The sequence below is a fragment of the Chiloscyllium plagiosum genome, unplaced genomic scaffold, assembly GCF_037043375.1.
Source record: "Chiloscyllium plagiosum isolate Xiang-an unplaced genomic scaffold, Cpla_swu_hap1 HiC_scaffold_2, whole genome shotgun sequence".
Classification (NCBI taxonomy): domain Eukaryota; kingdom Metazoa; phylum Chordata; class Chondrichthyes; order Orectolobiformes; family Hemiscylliidae; genus Chiloscyllium; species Chiloscyllium plagiosum.
In genome coordinates, this window is record NW_028270140.1 from 55577457 (window position 1) to 55600356 (window position 22900).

The 22900-nt window shown below is 36.8% G+C and overlaps 1 protein-coding gene across 18 annotated transcripts in view; it reads right to left on the bottom strand.

Annotated features, from left to right (window-relative positions):
* The window catches only part of LOC122562011 (nuclear factor 1 B-type-like), a 637597-nt gene that overhangs the window by 38006 nt on the left and 576691 nt on the right, over positions 1 to 22900 (bottom strand). For 16 of the 18 annotated variants that reach the window (XM_043714413.2, XM_043714404.2, XM_087996880.1 and 13 more), the window contains 2 exons: positions 21018 to 21103; positions 9305 to 9393 (listed from right to left, as the gene is read on the bottom strand). In XM_043714413.2, the coding sequence (XP_043570348.2) occupies positions 9305 to 9393; positions 21018 to 21103 (175 nt within the window). The remainder of the gene's footprint in view (positions 1 to 9304; positions 9394 to 21017; positions 21104 to 22900) is intronic. The other 2 variants (XM_087996889.1, XM_087996888.1) reach the window with 1 other exon arrangement.

Here is a 22900-nt window from a genome sequence, read left to right on the forward strand (position 1 = left end):
CTTCTCCTACCTCTGGTGGACTGGACAGATTTTAGCTTTTGTGTTTTCCCTCAACCCAGAAACCAGCTTAAAATTTTGTTATTTCTTTTTAACTACACTGTGTCAAGGGATACAAACACAGTTTATTTGGGGGTTGGGTAGCTCAGTCAGCTGGATAGTTGGTTTGTAATGCAGTGCCTCTAACAGCATGGGTTTAATTCCCTCAGTGGCAGAGGTTACCATGAAGGACTTTTCTTCTCAACCTCTCCCCTTGCCTGATATGTGGTGACTCTTTGGTTAAATCACCATCAGTTAGCTCTCTCTAATGAGGCATCAGCCCTATGGTCCTGTGGGATTGTGCTGACTTTACCTTTACTTCCATATTATAATAATGCTGCTAATAAATTCAAAAGCAGCAAAATTTTCAAATAGTCATGTTACAAAATGATTAATTGTTAAATGCATTGCTATACATTGCCAATACAGTTGTCACTCCTGGAAGTACATTAATTAACTTGTCAATTTCAATAAACTATCTCCATTTGCAGTGAGGCTGGGCAAAACCATGCAATTTGTATTCACACATTTTATCTAATTCAAAGGTGGATTAAGAACATTTTTGATGCTTAAAACAACACAGCAGCTCACTAATTCTACAGGATAAATGAAAAGGAAATTACAGGTGAATCCAAAGGAAACAGAGTTTTCTGCTTTTTCACCACTTAAAACCTGCATTACAAAATGACCAAAGACACATCGTGCCCTATCTGCCATTTAGAATGAACCATGATAAAAATTTGCAGGAAGGTTGGTCCACTCTCAGTATAAATTAGCAGGAGTACAATGGAAATTTGATAATATGCCAGGTCCAAGCCAAAGCTACTGGTTCCCATCAGGATCTGTTAGGGCTTGAACCTTAGTTAGATATTTGGCAACAGGATCTTCTCTCATAAAAAGGTGATGGTCATGGCAGTGAAATGGCCCACAGTGCTGGGTGGCAACAGATTTGTGTGGTTCTTTGAAGAACTGTACTGTTACATATCTATTGTCATATCAAACAAATATCTTTCAAACATTAGAAAATTCTCTCTTTTTTGCTCCCCATGGCACTTTTTTTAAAATATTGGGGCTGATACTGCCTTCAATAATTTTATATACATTTTTTGATGTTATACTCAGGTTACCAAGATTAAATGTAAGGCTAATGTCTAAAATCTACCAGAAGATCTCTATAGGCAACTTGAAGAGAAGTAAAAGACTAAGAAAAAGACTAGAAAAGTTCAGGACATCATGCGTGCTTTCCAATTATGATGTTTTGTTTTGCAAACTGTTTTAAACTCTATAAATGTTTCCAACAACTGAATAAAAAAAGGCATTAACTGTATTTAACACTGGATGGAGAAAATGATTTCAGACATTGGTTCCAACACATAAAATGCCTCATCCACATATGAAAACTCAAGCTAAGGTTGACTACAACTGAAGGATGTATTCAAACCACTTTTAAAAATTGACCATTTGTGCAACACAGTTGCAAGTAGAATTAAATTAGGCTGAATGGCATAATCTGTTTCTATGTTCCTTCATGTTCCATTGATCTTCTCCACAACAGCAAACCATATTGAAAAATATTGACATAAGTAGCCTACATGGAATTCTGCCTATGTGTCAAGCTCCAGACAAGCAACATGCAAATTGACTCCTGCTTGTCTTGCAGTCTATACCACATTAATAATGACTACTTAATGAAGTTTGGTTAAAGCAGCATACAGCTTTTTTGAAAGACATAATAAATACATTTATCAGCTATACTCAGAAATTGAGAACTAAGTATCTGTGAAATTTCAGCACAACCATTCGGTATGGAAGCAATTTGGCAATATACACATTTGTGTTCCTGAAATATCTTCCATTTCAGAATTGACCTTGTGAAGTCAGTGGTACAAGCAGCTCAAACTATGATGATGTTCCTCTCCATTCAAGCCAGTTGCCTGCTGTCCAGGAAAGACTTGTCTTTGTACTTCCACTTGTGAATTAGTCAAGCTCTGAAGAATTTATGGACCAGATTTCAAAGTGGGGTCAAAGTCCTGATGAAAACCTTGATGAATCATGGGTCATTGTGATCCTATGCCTTAGCCGCATCACTTTTGTGATCCCATTTTTAAGTTTAATTGTTCAGCTGGCCAATGTGGCACCCAATTCATGGCAGTTGAGCATCTCTAGGAAGTGGGAGCTGCCTGCCTTGAGCTAGCACCAAATACAGGTAGTAGCCATGTGCTGAACAGAGCAGGACATTCCTTACAGGGCCAAAAGCATCAACAGAAATGAAAATGGCCAGAAAGGAAACTGAAAGTCCATCATGGAAACAGAGCCATGAAAAATTCAGTTTCAATTCAGAGCCAAATAAACCTTATTTGGACTTATAGAGAATCAGACAGCTGTGCATTAATGTGCTCCAAATAGTTTGGGTTAGCCAAAATTGCTTAAAAATTCGATTTTGCACTGGACAGGCCCCTTAACAAGCATTTAAGGAGCTAAATGATCTGCTAATTAGTGATGAGCAGATTTTTTGCTCTCGCTCTCTGTCGGCTAAGGGAAAGTTGTATGCTGATCCAGAAGGACAAAAAGTAGTTTCAGGATAGCATTTTCGAAATTGCAATTGGCACCACGACTCAACTCATAGCTATTTGAAATTCCAGCCCCGTGTGTCTGAGCTTGTGCATGATTCAAGTGTTGATGATCTAGATGCTGTGCTACAACCTTGCTATTGAAAGGTCCAATTTGTTGCTCCTGAGAGTATAGTGCATCTGTAACAAAAGGAACAAGAGGGCACATCAGACAATGCGCACAATTGGCGTTAAGTTTCTCCATGCATTGTTAGTATAGAACTCATAATGTGACCTACTAAAGTCACTGCTTTACTTCTGTGAAAGAAGAAGGAATGTGAGTATAATTACCTGAAGTAACTTGTTCTCTTCGAATTTGAATGTTACCCAAATCATTTATGGTGGGGTTTCCCAGGTGATGATCTCATTTTCACTCGAGTGAGAGCTTTGAGCTTCTCAGTCATTCAATTCCTCTCCCAACATCTGGATTCTATACCGTCAGAATTGTCTGTAATGAAAAGATAAATGTACAACCTCACACCCCTTTTGGGGTGTGTTCATCCTTTTGGGGCCCAGCAGGAAAAGTCAATCAAACTGATGATTTTAAAAATTATTAATTCACAAGATGTGGGCATCGCTAGCAAGGCCATTGTTTATTGCTCCTCCTTAACAGCCTTCAAACTTAATGGCTCACGAGGGCCATCAAGAGGGTAGTTGAGTTGCTGTTGGTCTGGAGTCACATATAAGCAAGATGACACATTTCCTTTCCTAACAAATAGTAGTGACCAGATAGTCTTTATAGTAATTGACAACAGTTACATTGTCAATATCAGACTAGCTTTTAATTTTAGATTTTCATTGAATTTATATTTCCCCATCTGCCATAGTGGGATTTGAACCTGTGTCCCCAGAACTTTAACATGTGCCTCCAATTTACTAGTCAATGCGATCAGCATCATGTCATGCCTTCCTTTGAAATACAAAGGTGGAATTCATCTTGTTTTTATTAAAGATTGTTAAGGAACTTGACAGACTAGTTGCAGAAAGTTTTTTTTCCTCTTGTGCTGGAGTCTAGGACAGGAGAGCACATTTAAAACAGAAATGAGGAGATTTTGTCCTTCAAGGAGGTAACAATTCTTAGCGATTCTGTGGAATTTGTTATTGTAGAAGACTGTTTATCAATCAGTAAGAGAATCTAGTAATAATGTGGATAGGCATGAAAGTGGAATTGAGGATTATCATATCAGTCATGATCTCATTGAATTGTGGAGGAGACTCAATATGATGAATGGCCTACTCTTCTCCTATTTCTTATTGTCTTGTCTCCAAGTCATGACTCTTTTAAGCATTAAATTGAAATAGGACTGATGTCTATGTCCAACCTTATTGGGTTTACAAGTCCTAACAAGATGAGGGAGGAGGAATAGAAAGTGATGGCCCACTTGTTCTGTCCCTAGAATTTGAGCTTGGCAAATCAGATGTATCAAACAGATAACTGGCCAAATAGCATTGCTAAGTGAGGAGAGACCTGGAGGCTCTGGGCCAGGTGGGAGAGGGGTTAGGTCATGAACAGGATGTCGGTCATAGCCTTAAAGAACTCCTGGTCTCTCAATCTCTCTCATTCTGAAGGAAGGTTCAAACATAAAGTCATATAAAAAAAAAGTTCGAATGTTGTCACTTTGTCCCACCTTCTACCTTCTGTAAAACACTTCCAAAAATTATGTACAGTTAGGTGTTTAATAAGTTCAATTACTTATTAATTGGTTATTTCAAAAGTGCAGAGTGCTTCGAGTTTTATCACCCACCCACCTTCCATTATACAAAGGACAGGCAGGGATATTGGATTACTAATCCAATATCAATACCCTGCATTTTGTAATTGTGATTGGCAGCCAGGGGTCCAAGGTGCTCAAGTGGTGGTCGCAACAGTCCATTGGTTGGGATTTTCCCAAGATTGGAACCCAACGTTGAATGCCATACTTGAGCAAGTTTGTCTCTGTAGGACTGGCAATACCATTGATACAACTGGCTAGTTCAGAAGCTACCAGGGCAATGAGAAGGGACTTTATCCCTGAGATGATAGCAGAGAGTATCATACGACTGCACTGGGTGTGGGCAGCCTGAGCAGTCAGAGGCGTAACTGTGGAGGCAGCCATTACCACTGGAGGCACTCTTCTTGAGTAATGGAGTGTCTATAGACCATGGTTGTTCTTGGAATTTGCCAGGAGGTCGCTTCCTTGCAGTTAGATATCTCTGCATCCAGTAGGTGATGTCCTGCTCAAAATGCCAATAGTCAGCGAATATAGCTGACAAAAGGCCCTTCAATTAGGTAAATTATTTAACTATATTCAGTGGATGGGGGGGTGACATAATGGATAAATGGCCTGGTTGTAGGAGTGCATCAAATGGCCCTTCCACTATTTTATATGCTCCCTGCAAGATCTTTCTGAAAGTAGAGTAAATGGTTCCTGGCCAAAAGCCATGATTGATATTCTCTCCTTCTGACAGACTTAAAAGTCACTGTCTGACATACTGAGTGTTTCCAGCATTTTCTGTTTTATTCCAAATTCTTACATTGTTTACCTTAATGCTTTACATCCTCAGCTTTAAAGTTATTTTCAGCATGTGATTGCTCCACTGAGCCAAGGAAAAATTATTTTATTGACTGGAAGGGGTTCAAGAAAGCAGCTCACTATCACCTTCTGAAAGGTAATTAGAGATAGAGAAATAAAATGCTGGCTTTTTCAGTATCACTCAGATTCCATGAATTAAACACAATACAGAAGCGATTATAATGTAAGACATCACTGTCAAATTATATAACCCATAGCAAAGTCTCCTCTGTTTATACATCTGAAATGCTGTCATAAAGCATAAAAGCATGCATTTTGTTATAGATTATCAAGGATGTTGAATGCTTTGATAAGTTTTGTTGCCCTGGGTAATCTACCATCTCAATATCAATGTCAATTTTGAAGATAACTGAACATAAACATTTCCTCTCCATTGGCTCCCAGATTTAAAGATAATTATTCATTAATAATCATGTAAATAAGTTTACAAGGAGAGTGAAGAATGCTTTAAGAAGCTATAAAACAATGTTTTGTGAATTTGTTATCATTTGCTTTGTTAGGCATACTCCTTATCAATTTTAACTTCTCCCCTTCCATCTTTATTTCAGAGGGGAATGCATGTGAAGGAGTTCAGATTGAAAATCTCCATTTACGTTGAGAAAGGTCGCTTTAATTCAACTGTCATAAGACTAAAATTGTTGGTTTTGAATGTTGGCCAACCTAGTGACTGGAATCTATAATTTATATACAGTGAAATCCAAATCTTTAACTGCTGCACTGTTAGATTTCTTAAACTTATACTTTCTTTTTTGAACCATTTCCCATCTTTTACACTCAACCAGCATAGGCAAAATCTGCCAGCAAAATAAAAACTTTAGTAACAGATTTCACACTGTGCTGGGCAGTGTCAGTGTTGTATTTTGAATTATGTTGTGTGCTCCTCCTTTCCTCTCCCCCACACAGCCTCTGCCAAAGCCATCTGACAGGAAACTAAAGATTAGGTTTGTCCTACCTCGGGGAACAAAGAGCCCACAGAGCAGTGAAACGGCTTACTGCAGAGCGCAAAGTTTCTAATCCATCTCGAATCTTGGGATTTGCTGGAACTTGTCAATGCAAAGTTGTTTCTTTGCTTTAGCACATGTCTATGGATCATCTTTTTGCACTGTACCGTTCACGTCCACCATTTCCATAAAGGTTAACTTGAAGCACCAAACATAATCGTGTGGAAATTAGACTTTATTGATTGCTATGGTCTATTGTTACCCCTTTTTAAGTCCCTGTAGTTCAAGTTCAATCTGGAATTACATCATGTCTGGTTTCCCTTGGTTACCAGACAGCTTGCGACGTGACCATCATTAGAGAGAGACAAATAATCTTCTCATGCATCAGTTCCTCATCTATTTAAATATAAACCTTTCTCAGAAGCTCACCTCAAGTATGAGGTATTGTTAATGTATGGATTACGGTCTAAATTAGATTATTTAATGGCTTCTTAATGGATTGTTGACTCCCTTCCTCTCATGTATAAGACTGGGTGCCTTGCATCTAAGTTCCTTAGAGGAGCAGTCAAGAAATTACATTAAACTCATATGAAGATCTAATGGATTGTGTAGCTTTTCTTTCTCCCAATTACGCTGAAGTTACATGGCTACAAATTTAAACCATGTCAGCCAATTTTCCTTGCACACAAAGTTTATAATCTATTTTGTTGCACTTTTATAGCAAGTGAAAAAAATCTTCTACAATTCTGAATTTTATGAAAAGTAAAAAAAAACACCAAAGTGGCATTCAATTTATATTTTGTCAAAGACTGATTCAAGAGCACAAAAGCAATCTTTTAAGTGTTTCACATACAATTATTGAGTTAAATATCCACCCCCAGAGTGCAGCATGAAACAGCTGCTTCACTGTAAGTTTAATGTAAGTTACTGCAGTAACATAAACTTATGGCAGGAAGTGCTGACCTAGTACATTTGCCAGGATAGTCAAACAGAAACATTTATTTTTTTTCCAAGAGGAAAATAAATAACAGTATTGATGGTACATGCAAAGGATTAACCTTTAAAATACTGTATTGAATTTCCTATTACTCTATATAGATCTATACATTACCCAATATGTATAAGTTTCAACTTACTGGTAAGTTAGAAATATGGAAATGAACAAAACTGAGCAGAGGGCTCAAACTTCCTGCAAAATAGCAAATGGATTGACAGGGGTACTGATGAGGAGTGCAGTCAGAGTGCATTATCATCTGTGAAGGGTAATGTGATTCACAAGCTGAAATAAATTTAAGTTTGGACGAGAGCATTCAAATCTCACTGATCACATATTCACTTTAAACAACATTGTCTCATTGCAATGAACCAAACTGGAATGCACAAGTCAAACAAAATGGAAATAGTATTCACAAGCAAACATAAAACGCACCTTTAACCAGTGGTAACAGGCCTCAAAGTACTGTGTTTGAAGTTTTATAATACCTATACATGACCATCTCTATATAACACAGAATACACACATAAACTCAATGGGCAAAATAAACATAAATTGCCTGAGAGCCAACCAAGAGGCTTTATAAATAGCATCATAGAACTAATACAGTCAATACATAATCAATTGCATGTAATCTTATATTTTTAAAATGCTAAGTTTGCAACTGTGAACTATTACATATTATTTTGTGAATGCATAAGTATTTATTAATAAAGATTTTTCTGAATTTTCTGCATGAGCATTTTTTTAACCATGAACAGACCCTTCATCTGTACTTTGAGTAAAAGCACTCTAGGAGATTATTTTAACTGACTGAGATTTCTAACTTTGCACAGACTTAACAAATACTAGTAATTTGTTTTAAAACTAAATTGAAATTGTAATTTTTAAGACTGCAATATCCCTCTTTGTTGGCCTGCATCTGTCCATTTTCCACATCATTAAATTTTACGCCAATTAGAATCTAATTTTGGCTTCTGAGAGTTACATTAAGTATTTTATTATTCATGCTCTTTCATGAGTACCTGTACATTTTGAAATACATTCATTTGCTTATCTGTGTTGACCGCACAGTTAGTCAGTGTTTACCTGGAAACAACATTTTCTTAAAGTTATACGTAACCTCTAAAGGCTTATTACCCTGTTTTTCCACAGGATTTAGCCAAAGTAGAATCACCTGAGTCATGTACTGCTTATGGCAAATTCAGTAAATTGCATACTCTGAGACCACTGCACGTGCTATTGATTAGGTGCCTGAATATGCACTGCTTGATTAGCTTCTCTGTGTGTTAGTTGGGGTCTTCCCTGATTCAGGATAGCACTGAGAATGTATGTGTCACATGTGCTTCACACACTGGTGCAATACTTTTATCAACATATATGGAACACAGAACTGTGCATTATAGGTACAGACCCTTCGGCCCACAATGTTGTGCCAAATATGATGCCAAATTAAATTAATCCCTTCTGCCTACTCTTCATCCATATCCCTCCATTCGTTGCATTTTCATGTGTTTATCAAAGTCCCTTAAATGTCCCTAACATATCTGTCTCCACCATCATCCCTTGCAGCGCATTCCAGATTCCAACAGGTCTCTGTAAAAAACTTGCCCCTCATATCTCCTTTGAACTATCTCCCTCTCACCATTAATGCATTGCCTCCACTATTAGACATTTCAACTCTGGGGAAAAGATTCTGACTGTCAATCCTATCTATGCATCTCATAGTTTTATAGACTTCTATCATGTCTCCCTTCCTGCAAAGCCATCTAACAACTAAAAATTGCTTTTCCTAAAAAGAAAAAAAATCAAAAATGACATGACCAGAATTATGAGCACCAAATGTTAAGAAGAGTTTTTTTTCCATGCTAGCTTTCTTCTGACATAACTTCAGACTTCTTCAGAGCATTCTGAACAGATGTTTTACATTTAATTCTCTGAAGAGGATGGCAGCCATTTTTTTATCTCAAGCTATGTGGGAAAATTCAAAGGATTCATCGTTTCCAAATCCACTGTGCACTCAAAGTGTTAGGAAATTCTGAGGTAGAAACTGAGCGAATAAATTTACGCCGAATAGTTTAAAACAGACTTGAGGCTGGACAACAGAAGAGATAATGCAGTTTCAGATTTTAGAAATATTGAAAATATTACCTTTGCCAAGCAATTCCCAAAGTATCGTCACTGGCACTGGGGTATAAATGCCTGCCGTTTTGATTCATGGTCCAGTCACAAATCCTCAGCTGTCAATTGAAACCTATCAGTGAGATTGGGTATCGGCAGTACCAGACTCGAAGAATACATGCAAAAATTCACTTCCATTAAGAAAGGCATTAGTCTGATTACGATGCAACACAGATTTTAATCCAGAAATATTAGAAAGTTAACTCAATGGTTCAACATTCCAGACAGACAGTGTAAAGGTGAACAAAGGGAAAAATCACTTTCTGTTTTACTTTATTTCCTTAAAGGAACAAAATGTGTCACTAACACTGGCAATTCATTTCTGCAAATCATACCATTGTTTATGTGGTTATGAGGAATTGACACTAAAGCTATGCTGATTTTGGTCTTCAAATCAAACATTTCCATATTTGCCTTTTTCTGCAGCAGTAACACCAAGTAAGATCCCCAAGAGGCAGATTCAACTTCCATATCTGTTTGTAGCAGCTTTTTATAAAACACAGTGAATATGCATACTGTGTGCAACTCCCCCGGTAAACAGTTGAACTTGAATTGTGTGAGAGATGTGTGAGAGACAGAGCAACATAAAAAAGCAAATCATAAAATGAATTTTAAAAATGACAGTGATTATACTTGCTTTAAATATGGAAAAATTCAAAATGCTTATTATTCTAGGAATTAAAGTACTTTACAATAAGTAATACAAATAGGAGATTAAATTTAACATTTAGTTAACAATTAAGAAATATGCATGCACTGTTATGAGAAATGATAATCAAAATTTGTTTGGTCATGAGTACAGACATAATGAATATAATGCAGTAATATTATTAAATAAAGTGTGATGGTCTATTTCCATGCAAGCTTTGGTTGGCTTCTTCAACAAATAGCATGATTTTGCTGAAATTTAGTTATGGTTACAGGTATGTTTGATGCAAGTTTTTCATATTTCAACAATTATTTGGCTCTTCTCCAATGTTTTAATGAATGTTCAGATTCATTTCACACCAACTTTGGCCAAGAAGTATAAGACACTTCTTACAAGAGAAGAAAAAATGTACTTTTCAAACTCAAATTATTTAATAATACCAGAAAGCCTGATCAAATTCACATAAAATGTCCATTCTCATTTCATATATAGTTCATGTTTCATACTTTCGATAAGAATATCATGGTACATTTTAAAGCAAGTCTCTCTCTCACACTGATTGTGTAACACCCACTCATTGTACAGTCATACAACATCATTTTCAGTTTTTTCTGCACCTTCATTCAGGGAAAAGAAGGCATCTGTAAAATTTTACAAACTGCTACAAATCAGTTCTAACCTGAGAATAGAGAACAGAATGTTTAAAATAAAAAATTTAATAGAAAACTAAGTACTTCTCCCAACCAGCACTAAAAACAAAACTGGTTACTTATGCAAACACTCAGCCAAATATTTCTTCATGATTCCCTGTCTCCCAAAAATACTAAAAGTGAAACAGTTACATTAAGTAGGATAAGGCAAAAGCAAAAATTCAATGAAATTTAATTAAAAGTTCCACATGCAAAATGTTGCATCTGGTTATAATAAAACCATAAGTGTTAGATGAGAGTACTGTTTTTAATGGTAAGACTTTTATTTATGTTTTGTATTTCACTTTTCCCTCCTTTAACTGTTGACTCAGATTAAGGTCCAACTGTACAAGAATATTTGGTGAGCCTGGAGCACTGATATGATAGATAATGCATCATGAGCTGTGATGAGTCTGAAGACTGGTCTTCCCTTGCCATTGTCTTTCCAGTTTCAGTTACCCTGCACGGGAGGCTCCAAATGGAGATCAAGTGATTTATGGAGGACAGAAAACCAAAATTTGATTCTCCAAGGATTTTTTTTATACTCTTTTTCTTGACAATCATTCTAACACTCACGCAAAATGAAAAGCCTGCAATATTTGGTAAATGAGACATAGAGGTTTGAATTGTTTTGTATACCTCTAAATGGACCCCTAGTATGAGTACCACATTTATTTTCAAATATTACTGACTTTTCCTTCTGGGCAGTCAGTGGAGTACAAGGGTCAGTGAAATTTGAAACAATAAATATCCTCCCAAGAAATATGAAATAAGAATATGGCCCTGGCATATAACAGAATCACAAAGAGAAACAAACTGATGGAAATAACATCTACTTGTTTATGAAGAAAGTTTCTATTAAATCAAATATGCATATCAAAGGATATTTGCTTTTGTCTTAATATTTCATTGAATTGCAAACTTTTATCTAAGAATGAGATTCTTCCTTGAAAGCAAGTAGAGTAAATCTAAGATTGTTAATACAGCTGCAATCCTATTGCATGGTGTGTTGTATCCTGTTTCTGAGCTAGAAGCTCTAAATTCAAGTCCCACTCTAGGACTTGATGGCCAAGGAAGGTATGTTCATAAAATAATCAAACAGGTTGAGTATTAATCTGAAAATCCTTCCAATGCACACTTAAATCAGTTGGGAAGAGATTCCCTGTCAGCCATTTGGTGGAAGAAATTGGAGTTTCTCCTATCACTACCCATAGCTCCAGGGTACAACATGGAGAACAACATGCATGGAAAAAAATCAATGTTTCAAGAGCAACTCAAGACTCCTGTGTGCTGATAGCTGATGTGGATTAGAATGGTGGCAACTGGATGGGGTTCAATTCCCTTTCCAGCTAGGTTGGATGTGGGACCTGCCACTTTGCCATAGCAATAGAGGAGGTTATGGTACTGTGAATCAATGATCTCAAGACGGAGGTGGTTCATATGGATATGCTCAAAAATGATGATGATCAACTTGTGCATGGACATTTAACAATCAAGAGAAAATAGAATCCTTCAATCTAACTCAAAAATGAATTCCTACAATATTTTAATAAATGAATTTTCGATTTAAAACCTTTGTACAAATGCCTCAATTATTATTCTTAAATGCTTGAATCAAGAGTAATTTCAATGCAAGGAGAGCAATTTATACACTTAACTCTATTTAGTGTTTTACTAATTTTAGTCTTGGATAACTAAGTAAGTCATTAATAAGTCTATGACAGGCTTAGGACAGCAAATGGAAGATTTTATATGCTACCCCTTCTCAATGTATCTCAAACTGACCTAATCACTATCGACTAATTGCTCCAAATTTAGCACCTTTTTGGAAATCTTAATTGGCTAAAGCGCATGGAAGCAAGCTTGGTATCATGAACAAACAGGTACTTTAGATGATCCTGTGTAATGTGCCCCAGAGTTCTTCTAACATAATCAAACTTCTGAATAGTGTTCCTAGCTAACAGCCAGACAAAGGTAAAGCCGAAGCTTGTCTTTGAACTTTATGATAAAAATCTTCAATACCAACTTCCATTGTCAGCACCTCTTGCTACAACCACGTGGAAGTAAATGTGCAATCAAATTAAGGAGAACATATAGCGTGCTGCACATTATACATAAAATGAATAGACTGGGAGACAGTTCATTACTTAGAATACTCAGAAATACTTTGCATATGAACTTATTGTATGTAATTAAGAATTTAATTAACTCAACCTGACATCATATGATCCAGGGATAGCAATACGTAGGTGGCAGTAAACCATGCATTTTTAATTCTGCAAATTAAGGGAAGCTGCATTTTGAAATGTTTTATATTTACTTGTATATGGAAAACAAAATTTTGCCACCTTTTATTACTTTTATTCTAGTTTTAATGATTATGCCTAATTGTTATCAATTTGAATGTCTGTTAATTTGTATCATCGTCCAAAGTTGGACACTTTTTAATAATCTAATTGTCAATCACTCTCTGTATATTTTCCTAAGTGTGAAGCAAACTGCAACAATATTATTAGAAATTAGGTAATCTCTGACATTGAAATTGTGTTCCTCTGGGGTTTTATACCTTTGAAAGAAAGGTTTTCCCGATTCTTGACTGGATCACTAGCATTCCTGAAGAAGGGCTCATGCCCGAAACGTCGATTCTCCTGCTCCTTGGATGCTACCTGACCTGCTGCGCTTTTCCAGCAACACATTTTCAGCTGGATCACTAGCATGTTTTGTGTAGCAAGAAGCAAGCACTTTCTGTTCTGATGAAGGTTCGCCAGACTCTGCTTTCTTCTCACAGATGTTGTCAGACCTGTTGAGTTTCACCAGCAACTTCTGTTTTGATTATGATCACCAGAATTTGTAGTTCTTGCTTTTATTTGAGTAGCCCTTCACTGTTTGTTTGTTTTCTCTATTTCCTTCAGATGAAACATATGAACAACTTCTCACCTCTCATATCAATACATTTACCCTTATCCTTGGCAGTGGATTTGTTTTAACATAAAGTTATCACTTATAACCTGAGGTACAATAAGATGTGCGATCCTGACTGTCTACAGCAGACTTCCTTTTACTGCTGCAGCTGCCTGTGCTAGCCTATGGTACAATATTGTGGTTTTCTATTGATTGAAAAATCATTAAAGCTGAAAGTCCAACACCTCAACCAGCAGCTAAGCTTCAAAACAAAAAGTTGAGTAAACCAAAGGCAACTCAACAACATAAAAGAATTATGTTGAGTCAAGAAAACAATTGATGAATTCTATTTGGATGAAAAACATGGAACCTGAAAGACAGTTAATTTGGCAATAAATGGTTTTGATGGCAAATGGAAGAATGTGATGAACAAGTTATATTCTAACACTTGGTCATGGCCAACCAAGATCTGATATATCACATCACTAACACTCTGCTATGTATCTACTGTGCTATACCTATGCCACTACTGATGCTGTCTGTGACAGTACAAATTTTGTGAGATTATTCGAAGACAAACAGAATTAATCTATACAATGACAAGTTATACAATCAATTGTACTCTCCGCTATAATGATGTCATCAGTCATATAGATATTTCATAAACCTGCCAGAAACATCTCTAAACAATATCAAGTGATCAGTGCTCATCTAAAAATGCAACCAATTATTGAACCGCACTACTCCAACAGCATAAATATTGTAATTGTTCAACTATAGGTTTAACCCATTAACCTGTGTGTCTTCAACTGCATCTCAATCTCAGTTTGGAGGCTAAACTATCTGCAAACTGTCTTTCTCATCAACAAGAAGGGCCATTAGGCTGTCAGATTTCACTTTTAAATACCTTTTTTTTCTAAAATAGCGATTTATCTGTCAAACAACATCACATGCATAAAGAGTGTGTAGTTTCCTAATGCTGAATATGCATTTTACCCTCTTAAACAGTCCCTACTGCATTGTACTGAATAGGGAAATTTTTTACTTCATTCAAGGTGAATTCTGAAAACAAACATTGCTGGAAGCTCTACCACAGTCGCCTTGGCTTTACAAAGGCTTTGGATGCAGTACACTATTATTTGCAAAGTGAGTTGCAATGGAAAATCAAAACAATCATATTTCAATGAACTTGATTAAACAGAGTATTGCAGGAATCAGCTTTATTTTTCATAATCAGGCTTCCCTACATCAAAATATGTTGTGCTTAGACTGGAATTCAGCTAACAACTTTTGCCGGAGCTTTCATTAACTTAGTCAAAGTCAAGACACATTAGGCAACAAGTAGAAATAAGGCAAGTTATGCATTACAGTGTTTTGTTTTGAGGAAAGTTAGTAGGTTTGAAAGCTTTTATAGAAAGTTAAATGTAAAAGTCAACAAGGGGAAGGGTCGAGAGTTTGGTGCTGGAAAATCACAGCAGGTCAGGCAGCATCCGAGGAGCAGGAGGATCGACATTTCGGCTATAAGCCTTCATCAGGCTTCCTGATGAAGGGCTTATGGCCGAAACATCGATTCTCCTGCTCCTTGGATGCTGCCTGACCTGCTGTGCTTTTTCAGCACCACACTCTCGACTCTGATCTCCAGCATCTGCAGTCCTCACTTACTCCTAGCAAGGGAAAAGAGGAAGGAATGGCTTTTCTTACTAGACAGGATCACTCCCGTACCTTCTAGTGTGAGAAGAATAATGGACATTGACACTTCCTACACTTTCCAATATTGAAATTTGCCTTGTTAAAATCTGCATTCATTGAATATTTCATTAAAAATGTGAATTCCAGCTTAAAGTCATTGCATTGTAACTTCTCTGTAAAAATACTGTCTTGTGCTGGAAATGCAATTTGCCTTTCATATTGTGATTTTTAATGTGTGGCTGTTATTCATTTCTAATCATTATAAATGCACAATTGCTCATTAACCTGACTGCCCAATTAACTACATACACAGACAGAGCAAGCAGTGTACTGATTTCGCTTGTTGCTGTTTCGATGAGTGCAGCAGACCATTTTGTATGTTCTAATTAGTTATACATAGCCAGTGCAACAAGCTGCCACCAACTACCTCATGCTGCTTGATTAAGCATCAAGTCATTGATACCAGACTGAGATCATGACTATGAGTATATGCCAAGATTCAGATTCCCTTCATACAGGCAGATGAAAGAACTCCAAGCAGTGAGAAAACTATAAGCCATGGCCTCCCTTTGTCCATGCATTCTGCTACAAGTTTACATTATTTTGATAAGAAAGTATCAGATTTATCTAGGAACTTTGCAGAGACGAATATAACTATACAAAAGCTCTAAATGAGTTCATATGGTGACACAAAGTTAATAGGATGATCCTACAAAAACACGCATACATTTATTTAGCAATCTAAAAAGGTTTTATTTTGTATCAAATATTGAGTGGAATATGGCAGGAAGTGCATAGTCTCTCTAAACTATATTTGTCCAATTAACACTTTCAGCCATATTATACTTTGTAAAACATTACCATTGAATTTTGTAGCATGGTAGTGCACAGTATGTTTAAAATCAAAGATTACAAACTCACAAAATTAGCAAATATATCTATCCTCCAGTCAGTTAAGCATTTCAGAGCAACATAGCTTTGTTACTAAAACTAAATGATGCATGAAATCTTAAATTCTGCTCATTACAAACCATTTAATGCACTTTTATTGAAATTAAATAACTATTAAAGACAGTAAGGAGATAGCTTTCTGACTAAGGCCTTGCTTTGCTTTAACTGTCCACAACTCATCCATAGAAAAATTCCAGGTTTCTTTGGCACTCAAGACACTGAACAATGTCAAAAGAGAAAGTTATTATGGCATGATATCATAACACAGAACTATGGATCACAATCCAGGCAGCCACAACAAACAGAAAAGATTACATGCCCTTCATTGTATATTTTAAGGGTCACCACCTTTTAAAATATGGAGAGTTAAAAGTGTTCTAACGCAGTTCATTCTTCCCATCAGTTTTTTAAAAAAATTCTCTTGGCCAATATGAAATGATGAATCCTTAGATCTACATTGACTCTGACTTTCTATTTTCATTCAATTAATTTTTTTGCTACATAAGTACAAAAGCAATAAGTATCTAACATTCTGAACCATATAAGCAATAAAACTTTCTCGTAAATCATAACCACATCAATATTCTCAAAGATTAACCCCTTGAGCGTCACCTACAGTACAAGTGTCAGCATCCATTTTGTTTCTATTTATTTACCCTAAAGCTCAACTATATCACTGCAGATTATATGCACAAAAATAATCTTTAAAATTAATAAAATGGCTTGATAATTCAATTTTGCATTCTGCATGCTCTTTTGAGTAGATGCAGGAAGGTAAAGATGTTAAAAGTCTTCCACTTAAGATTTTCTAATCACTTAAATTTGAATGAATTTTCAAATGCTACCTGCTGTTAGTACCTTTCATATACTTCTAGTCCATCTACTTTGGACAATTTGAAAAAGACGATTAAAGCATCCTACTTTCTCATAATAATCTGGTTCATTTTAAACACAGAAATTTTGTGTATGGGTCACTGAACTAATAGATTTGCCTGTTTGAAAGTGTTCCACAATATGGAAGGGAGTTACAGTATATTGTCACATTACACTTCATTATGACTGGATACATGAGTTGCATTAATAATAACCAACAAAAAGAATATTGAATTGTCTCTGGATGAGGTGCAAATTATTAAAAGGTCTCTTTAAACCATCGAATGTTCATTAAAATTTGAGTTTGAAAGATTAAAGTGATCAATTTGAAGATATTTGTTTATTTTTGCTCGAGGTTGGGTGAGGTTGTGCATTCTTGCTAGAGGTTGGGGTGAGGTGGGCAGAGTACTGGAGAGAAGAAGGTGCAGAAATCTATTTTAATGTTTCTGTTTTCCTTGGTTACAAGTTGCTTAGTATAGATATTAAACGTTCATGAGAATAGCTCTCAGTACAGCCCTAACTTGTGAGGGTTTAAGATCTTGCTTCTATAGCTCTGTATTCTGCTGCAGCTTTGGAACACTATTTCATTCAAAACAAGATGAAATCTCTGATAACAAAGTTGTCAATTACAAAGTTCCTTTGTGTTTTGGTGTTTATGTGCATATTCCAGTGTTAGAATTAACTTCTTCAGAATCAGTAGGTTTCAAGGCATTGTTAATTTACTGGCATTACTGCTTACCATGCAATACATTCCATAAGATAAGCATGGTCTGAACATGATCAAAACAAATTTGCTAACTTTTCCACTAGAGCATATTTGTTGACATTGGTGAACAAAAGTGCATTGCTACAAACTGTGTTCTTTACCAGTGGGTTTACCAGAATTCCAATGTGAATAAATGAGGGTGGCTCTTGCACAGGTAGAATTCAAGAGAAAAGGTAATGTAATGAATGAGGGAGATGTTTGAAAGATGTTTGCAGGGGTAGAGTGAGGGAGGAACAGTCTTGAATTGAGGCTTTCAGTACCATTACCTCCCTTTGAGTATCATGTACTCAATAATCATAGATTGCTGCCACAGTGGCATCTTTGTCATTACCCTGGAGTTGGAGAGCTTGTCAGACACCCTATGGGAGCCTTTTTAGGAGGAGGCTCGCTGCATCTTGTTTCTCTTACACACTCAATAAACCAGAGGTGGCATTTTCCTGGAATCAAGGACATTGGTAGCGGTGAAGGGGTGTGGGAGACTAGACCTGTCTCCTGAGTGCTGCTGGCCATTCAAAGACCCCAAGGTGGAGGCTACCACTTGTGTGACGTGCAGGTCACAAAATTCTCCCCACTTCCAAATGCGACATTCCCTGACCAGTGTTTTTGAATGAGGGGTCCCTTTTGTCTCTCAAACAAACATGTCAAGAATTGCCTGTTATGCCTTTGGCATGGCAAGCCCTCATCTGCATCCAAGCTAATACCAGCTGAGGGATATTGAGCCCCCATTTAGGCATTAATTTGCTTGTTAACAGCCTCAATTGGTAATAGAGTGAGAAGTCTGTCTGGGGTCTGTGTGCTCCCTAACCCCCAGTATCCACTCTCTCATCTGACTAAATGCCCCCTGGCAAAATTTACCCTGGGAGACAGATATAAGATAGTACGAGAAAATCAATCCCTTTATACAAACTAACGTTGAGATATGACTGTCTGCAGATCTGCTTCAACGTCAATTGACCTCATATTTCTAGCAATATTAATATCAGCCATCACCTTTTATTAAAATGCCAATTCGTTTCTCATTTGCTTTTGGTTTGACATGGTCCATATTTTTAAATAAGCAGACTGCAGCTATAGGTCATCACACATCTCTAGCCAGCAATGCAGATATCCACTGTAACATGATAAGATTGAGATGGAAAAGGGACTGGTTGGTGAGGAAGAGCGAAGGGGAGGTTGAGAGAGAGGTGGTGCAAGGAGGGGAAGGATGCAAGGATAACTGGGAGGTTTCAGAGGTGAGGGGAATGGTAAACAGGGAATGGAGGGTTGATGGAGAGGGTGGTTTGTGGATATTGGGGTAAAAAGTACAAAAATGACTTTGGCCTCCAAGCTCAGTCATGGAACTTTGGATACTGAGTGCTGGAGGGCTTTTTTTCTTGCTCTGTGATGTTGGGAGTCTGCCTAGCATGACTGACAGAATGGTGAGTCCTCTCCCTGGTCTTTCATGGATTTCAAAGATTGTATTGAGCATTCCTGAAGCATATTATGAGGATTGGGCCCCAGGACTCTTCCTTATTTCTGGTTCCCAAGCCCTGATTAAAAATTCAACCACAGGAAAAGTGCTAGATAAGCATGACAGTTTTATTTTGAAAGTCTAACTGTTCAAATGGAAACTTAATTCCAAAGAATTAGGAAGGGAATATGCAGACAGTAACTGTAAATAGATATAACAGAGAAGGATAGAGAAACAAAACCACTAATTATTGCTTTGTGGTTTTTGCAGTTGGGAAGAAGTATAATAATGGGTACTCGGTGCATTTTTCTGGCAAAGAGACATTGGTTAAGTGATCATGGACATATCCATATGTTTTCATGACAACATAAGTCATCACCCATAGAGTATTTCCACAATCTACCACAGTAGTGCCTATTAGGTCTGATATTCTAGTTCGACCACAGTTCAAGAAGCTTTGACATTTTAGTCTCCTATTAAAATATTTTCAATGGTATAATATTTTGTTGAATAGTGTACTCCTCATATAGTTTTTACCGATCAGTACCAAAGCTCCACAATAATATGATATGAAGGTAAATTTAATTGATTGTTGAGTGTGACGTAATCACTGAAAAACTGAAAACAGGTGACAGGGATGTTGATTCAACAAAGTCATGAATTCCTGGTCTCCATTCAGATTGGTTTATAATCAGTAATTACAACCGCGGTATATGTTTTGATCAAATTAAGTGGGTCTTATTTAAAGGTTAATGCTTTGGATTGACAAAAAAAAATCTAAAGTCATCATTAAAAAAAATGCCTGTATGATAGCTCTGTGACTTGCATCCATCCTTAATTTTGATTCCTGTTTTCAAAATAGTGACCAGAGCGACACCCAGCCGTCTCTCCCACTCTCAGTCAAAGCACGTTTAATACCATACAGCCCCTTTCTCCTCTAATTTGCTCACTGTAACTGATGACACATTTGTTTACTGTACAGATGGGAATCATTGTTGAGATCTTGGCATAAACTATAAAACTAATGGGAAAATTCTGTGCAGCTGTTGGCTGTTGAGTTGATAATTCACACGTGTGAACAGTCAAGTTTGCTTTTAAATCACACTTGGAAGGATAACTGAGATCATCCTCACTTCAATGAAAGAAAACTGATAAGCTCATGGAGAAAGGTCAATGTTGTAATCTCTCATGGAAAAGTCTTACTTTTCACACAGATTTCAACTCCCCTCAGAAGCGCAAACAAAATTTAATTTGCTGCCAAGCCTAACTGAAGACAAAAAGTGAGACAGTTATGGAAAACAGCATCGCCTCATCTTTTAAGGTCAAAGGGAAAGCTGGCTATTGTGAACCTTCATTTTGAAAGCATTTGCACTTTTAAGATCATTTACTAAATGCAATATTTAATATGCATGTGTCACCACCACTTAGGCTCCCACATCGCACAGCACATTGTAAAACCATTCAACACTGTGGTCAATCATGCAATTGTGAACTGTTATTTAACCTCAGTGAGACAATGGAAGCTAGATTGGCATTCACATGAATTCACATTGCTTTTTCTAAGTATGAAACAGGAGTTGCATGAACTTTGCTGTCTGATTTCACTGTTAGTCGCTTTTCTGAAGTATGAAGGATTGGACCATCAAGACTGTGCTAATGCAATGAATCCAGAACATTCTACCAGTGAGCCAAAGAATAATAAGAATGCTGCCCACCTGCTGCTGGTGGAGGAAGGCTGGGTCCCTGGAGCTGAGTCCAACAAATTGGCGGTTGGTCGGGGGTGTACCTGAACCCGTGTAAGCTGATCAAAAACAAAGACAGCAATGAGATTCAAACAATATTGAATATTTGTATCACTATAAAATCCAAGCCTTCCATTACATTTTAATTCAAAAATTTACACATGGCAAACCTTCAGGTAAGGGGGCAGAACATATTATTTAGCAATTGAGTCAATTGAATCAGTGCTGAGCAAGCTTATTGCAACCCTGAAGGTACAATAGTCTGGATATTGTTCCTGGCAATACAAGCACTAGCTCAAGAAGTCTTTCTTTTACTAGTAAGATTCTTTTCCACATCTGCTATCTTGCTGGAGACATTAACTCATTTTCCTTAATGCATTAGGACCTGCCAAAAAATTTTATATTCAGCAGAGTGTCACATGAACATCATACCCATTAGTTTAATAAAGTGAATTGTGTTCCATTACAATGTGACATGGCTTAATCTATAGGACTGACCTGATGCCCTACATTTCAGTGGATTTTTTAAATGCTTTTGTCATTGTCAGATTGCATTTCCAAATTTCAATCCGCACAACACTTTTAGTTGTTAGATCACAGTGCAATTCAACCTCCAAAAGGTCAAAGTCATTGCCTGTTGTTGTTCCCACTAATCACTGCAGAAGCGTCTTCAACGTGAAATAAGGAGCATATCTTCTTTCAGGAAAACCAACTTACTAAACAAAACCGACAGCTGTGATTTTATTTTTTAAGGTTGAGAGGATTGGGAATCAATACATTAGTTTAGTGAGCAATGAAGGAATCAAATGCAACTTTTAAACAAACACTTTTAACTTGGAATATATTGCACCAATTTTGGAAAAAAAACGTTTGCTCTATTCAAACACATAATGACTGAATAATAAGGTAGCCATGTGGGTCACTTTCTTTCATGTATGTCCTCCTTGTTTAATTTTTATTTCTGAATCTCATCTAGCTTTCTAATTTTAACTGAACTTATCAACACTTCTACATCTTGATCAAATTTTAAGGGGTGGTAGTGTGACCCCACATACAGATGAAAAAAAAGGGTCATATTAACAAACGTTATCAAAGGATTGTATGAACTTTAAAGCAGTTTTTAAATACACCTGCCATAATTAGCTTTTACCAATGAATGCAAATTTGTCAAGTGGTTACAGTTTCTTTGAAGTGGGATTATGAGTTTAAATATTTGCTTTCAGATGAGGTTATGCACTTGAAATAAATGTTGCAGTTAAAGTGAAATTAAACTTTGCAATGTATTTGGTAAATGAAAGTTCATTTTTTCATTGAAGTCTGCAAAAGTCACCTAAAACTTTATTTTATTTCAAATTAGTAGTGATCTGAAGGCTCAAAGGGCAGAATTGTCCATTCCTGCTACTACTTCTTATGTTTATACGTTGTCTCTTATTTTTCTGACACCTTGCTTCCTTCCTCAAGCATTGTCCACATATCCACAGGACCTTTGTCAAGTGCTGTATGATTTGATAGCTCTAAGTAGCTAATGATGAAATGTTGACAGTGAAACGTTGGCAGACTTTTCAACTATAGGGAGCATCACAGCGAGTTCCTTGTCTTCACCCGCATCCACACTTACTGCAGTTGTCATTGCATAGCATTGATGAGGAGATGTCATGGTTAATACTTATCTCCCCATCCAAGAACTCTGAGGCCAATTGGAAAGCCTCCAATCCACCACTGTATGAACAATTAATTGAACTCAGATGGGAGCAAATTACTGCAGATGCTGGACTCTGTACTGAAAACAACAAATGCTGGAGATCATAGTGGGCCAGGCAGCATCCATGGAGAGAGAGCAAGCTCATGTTTTGACT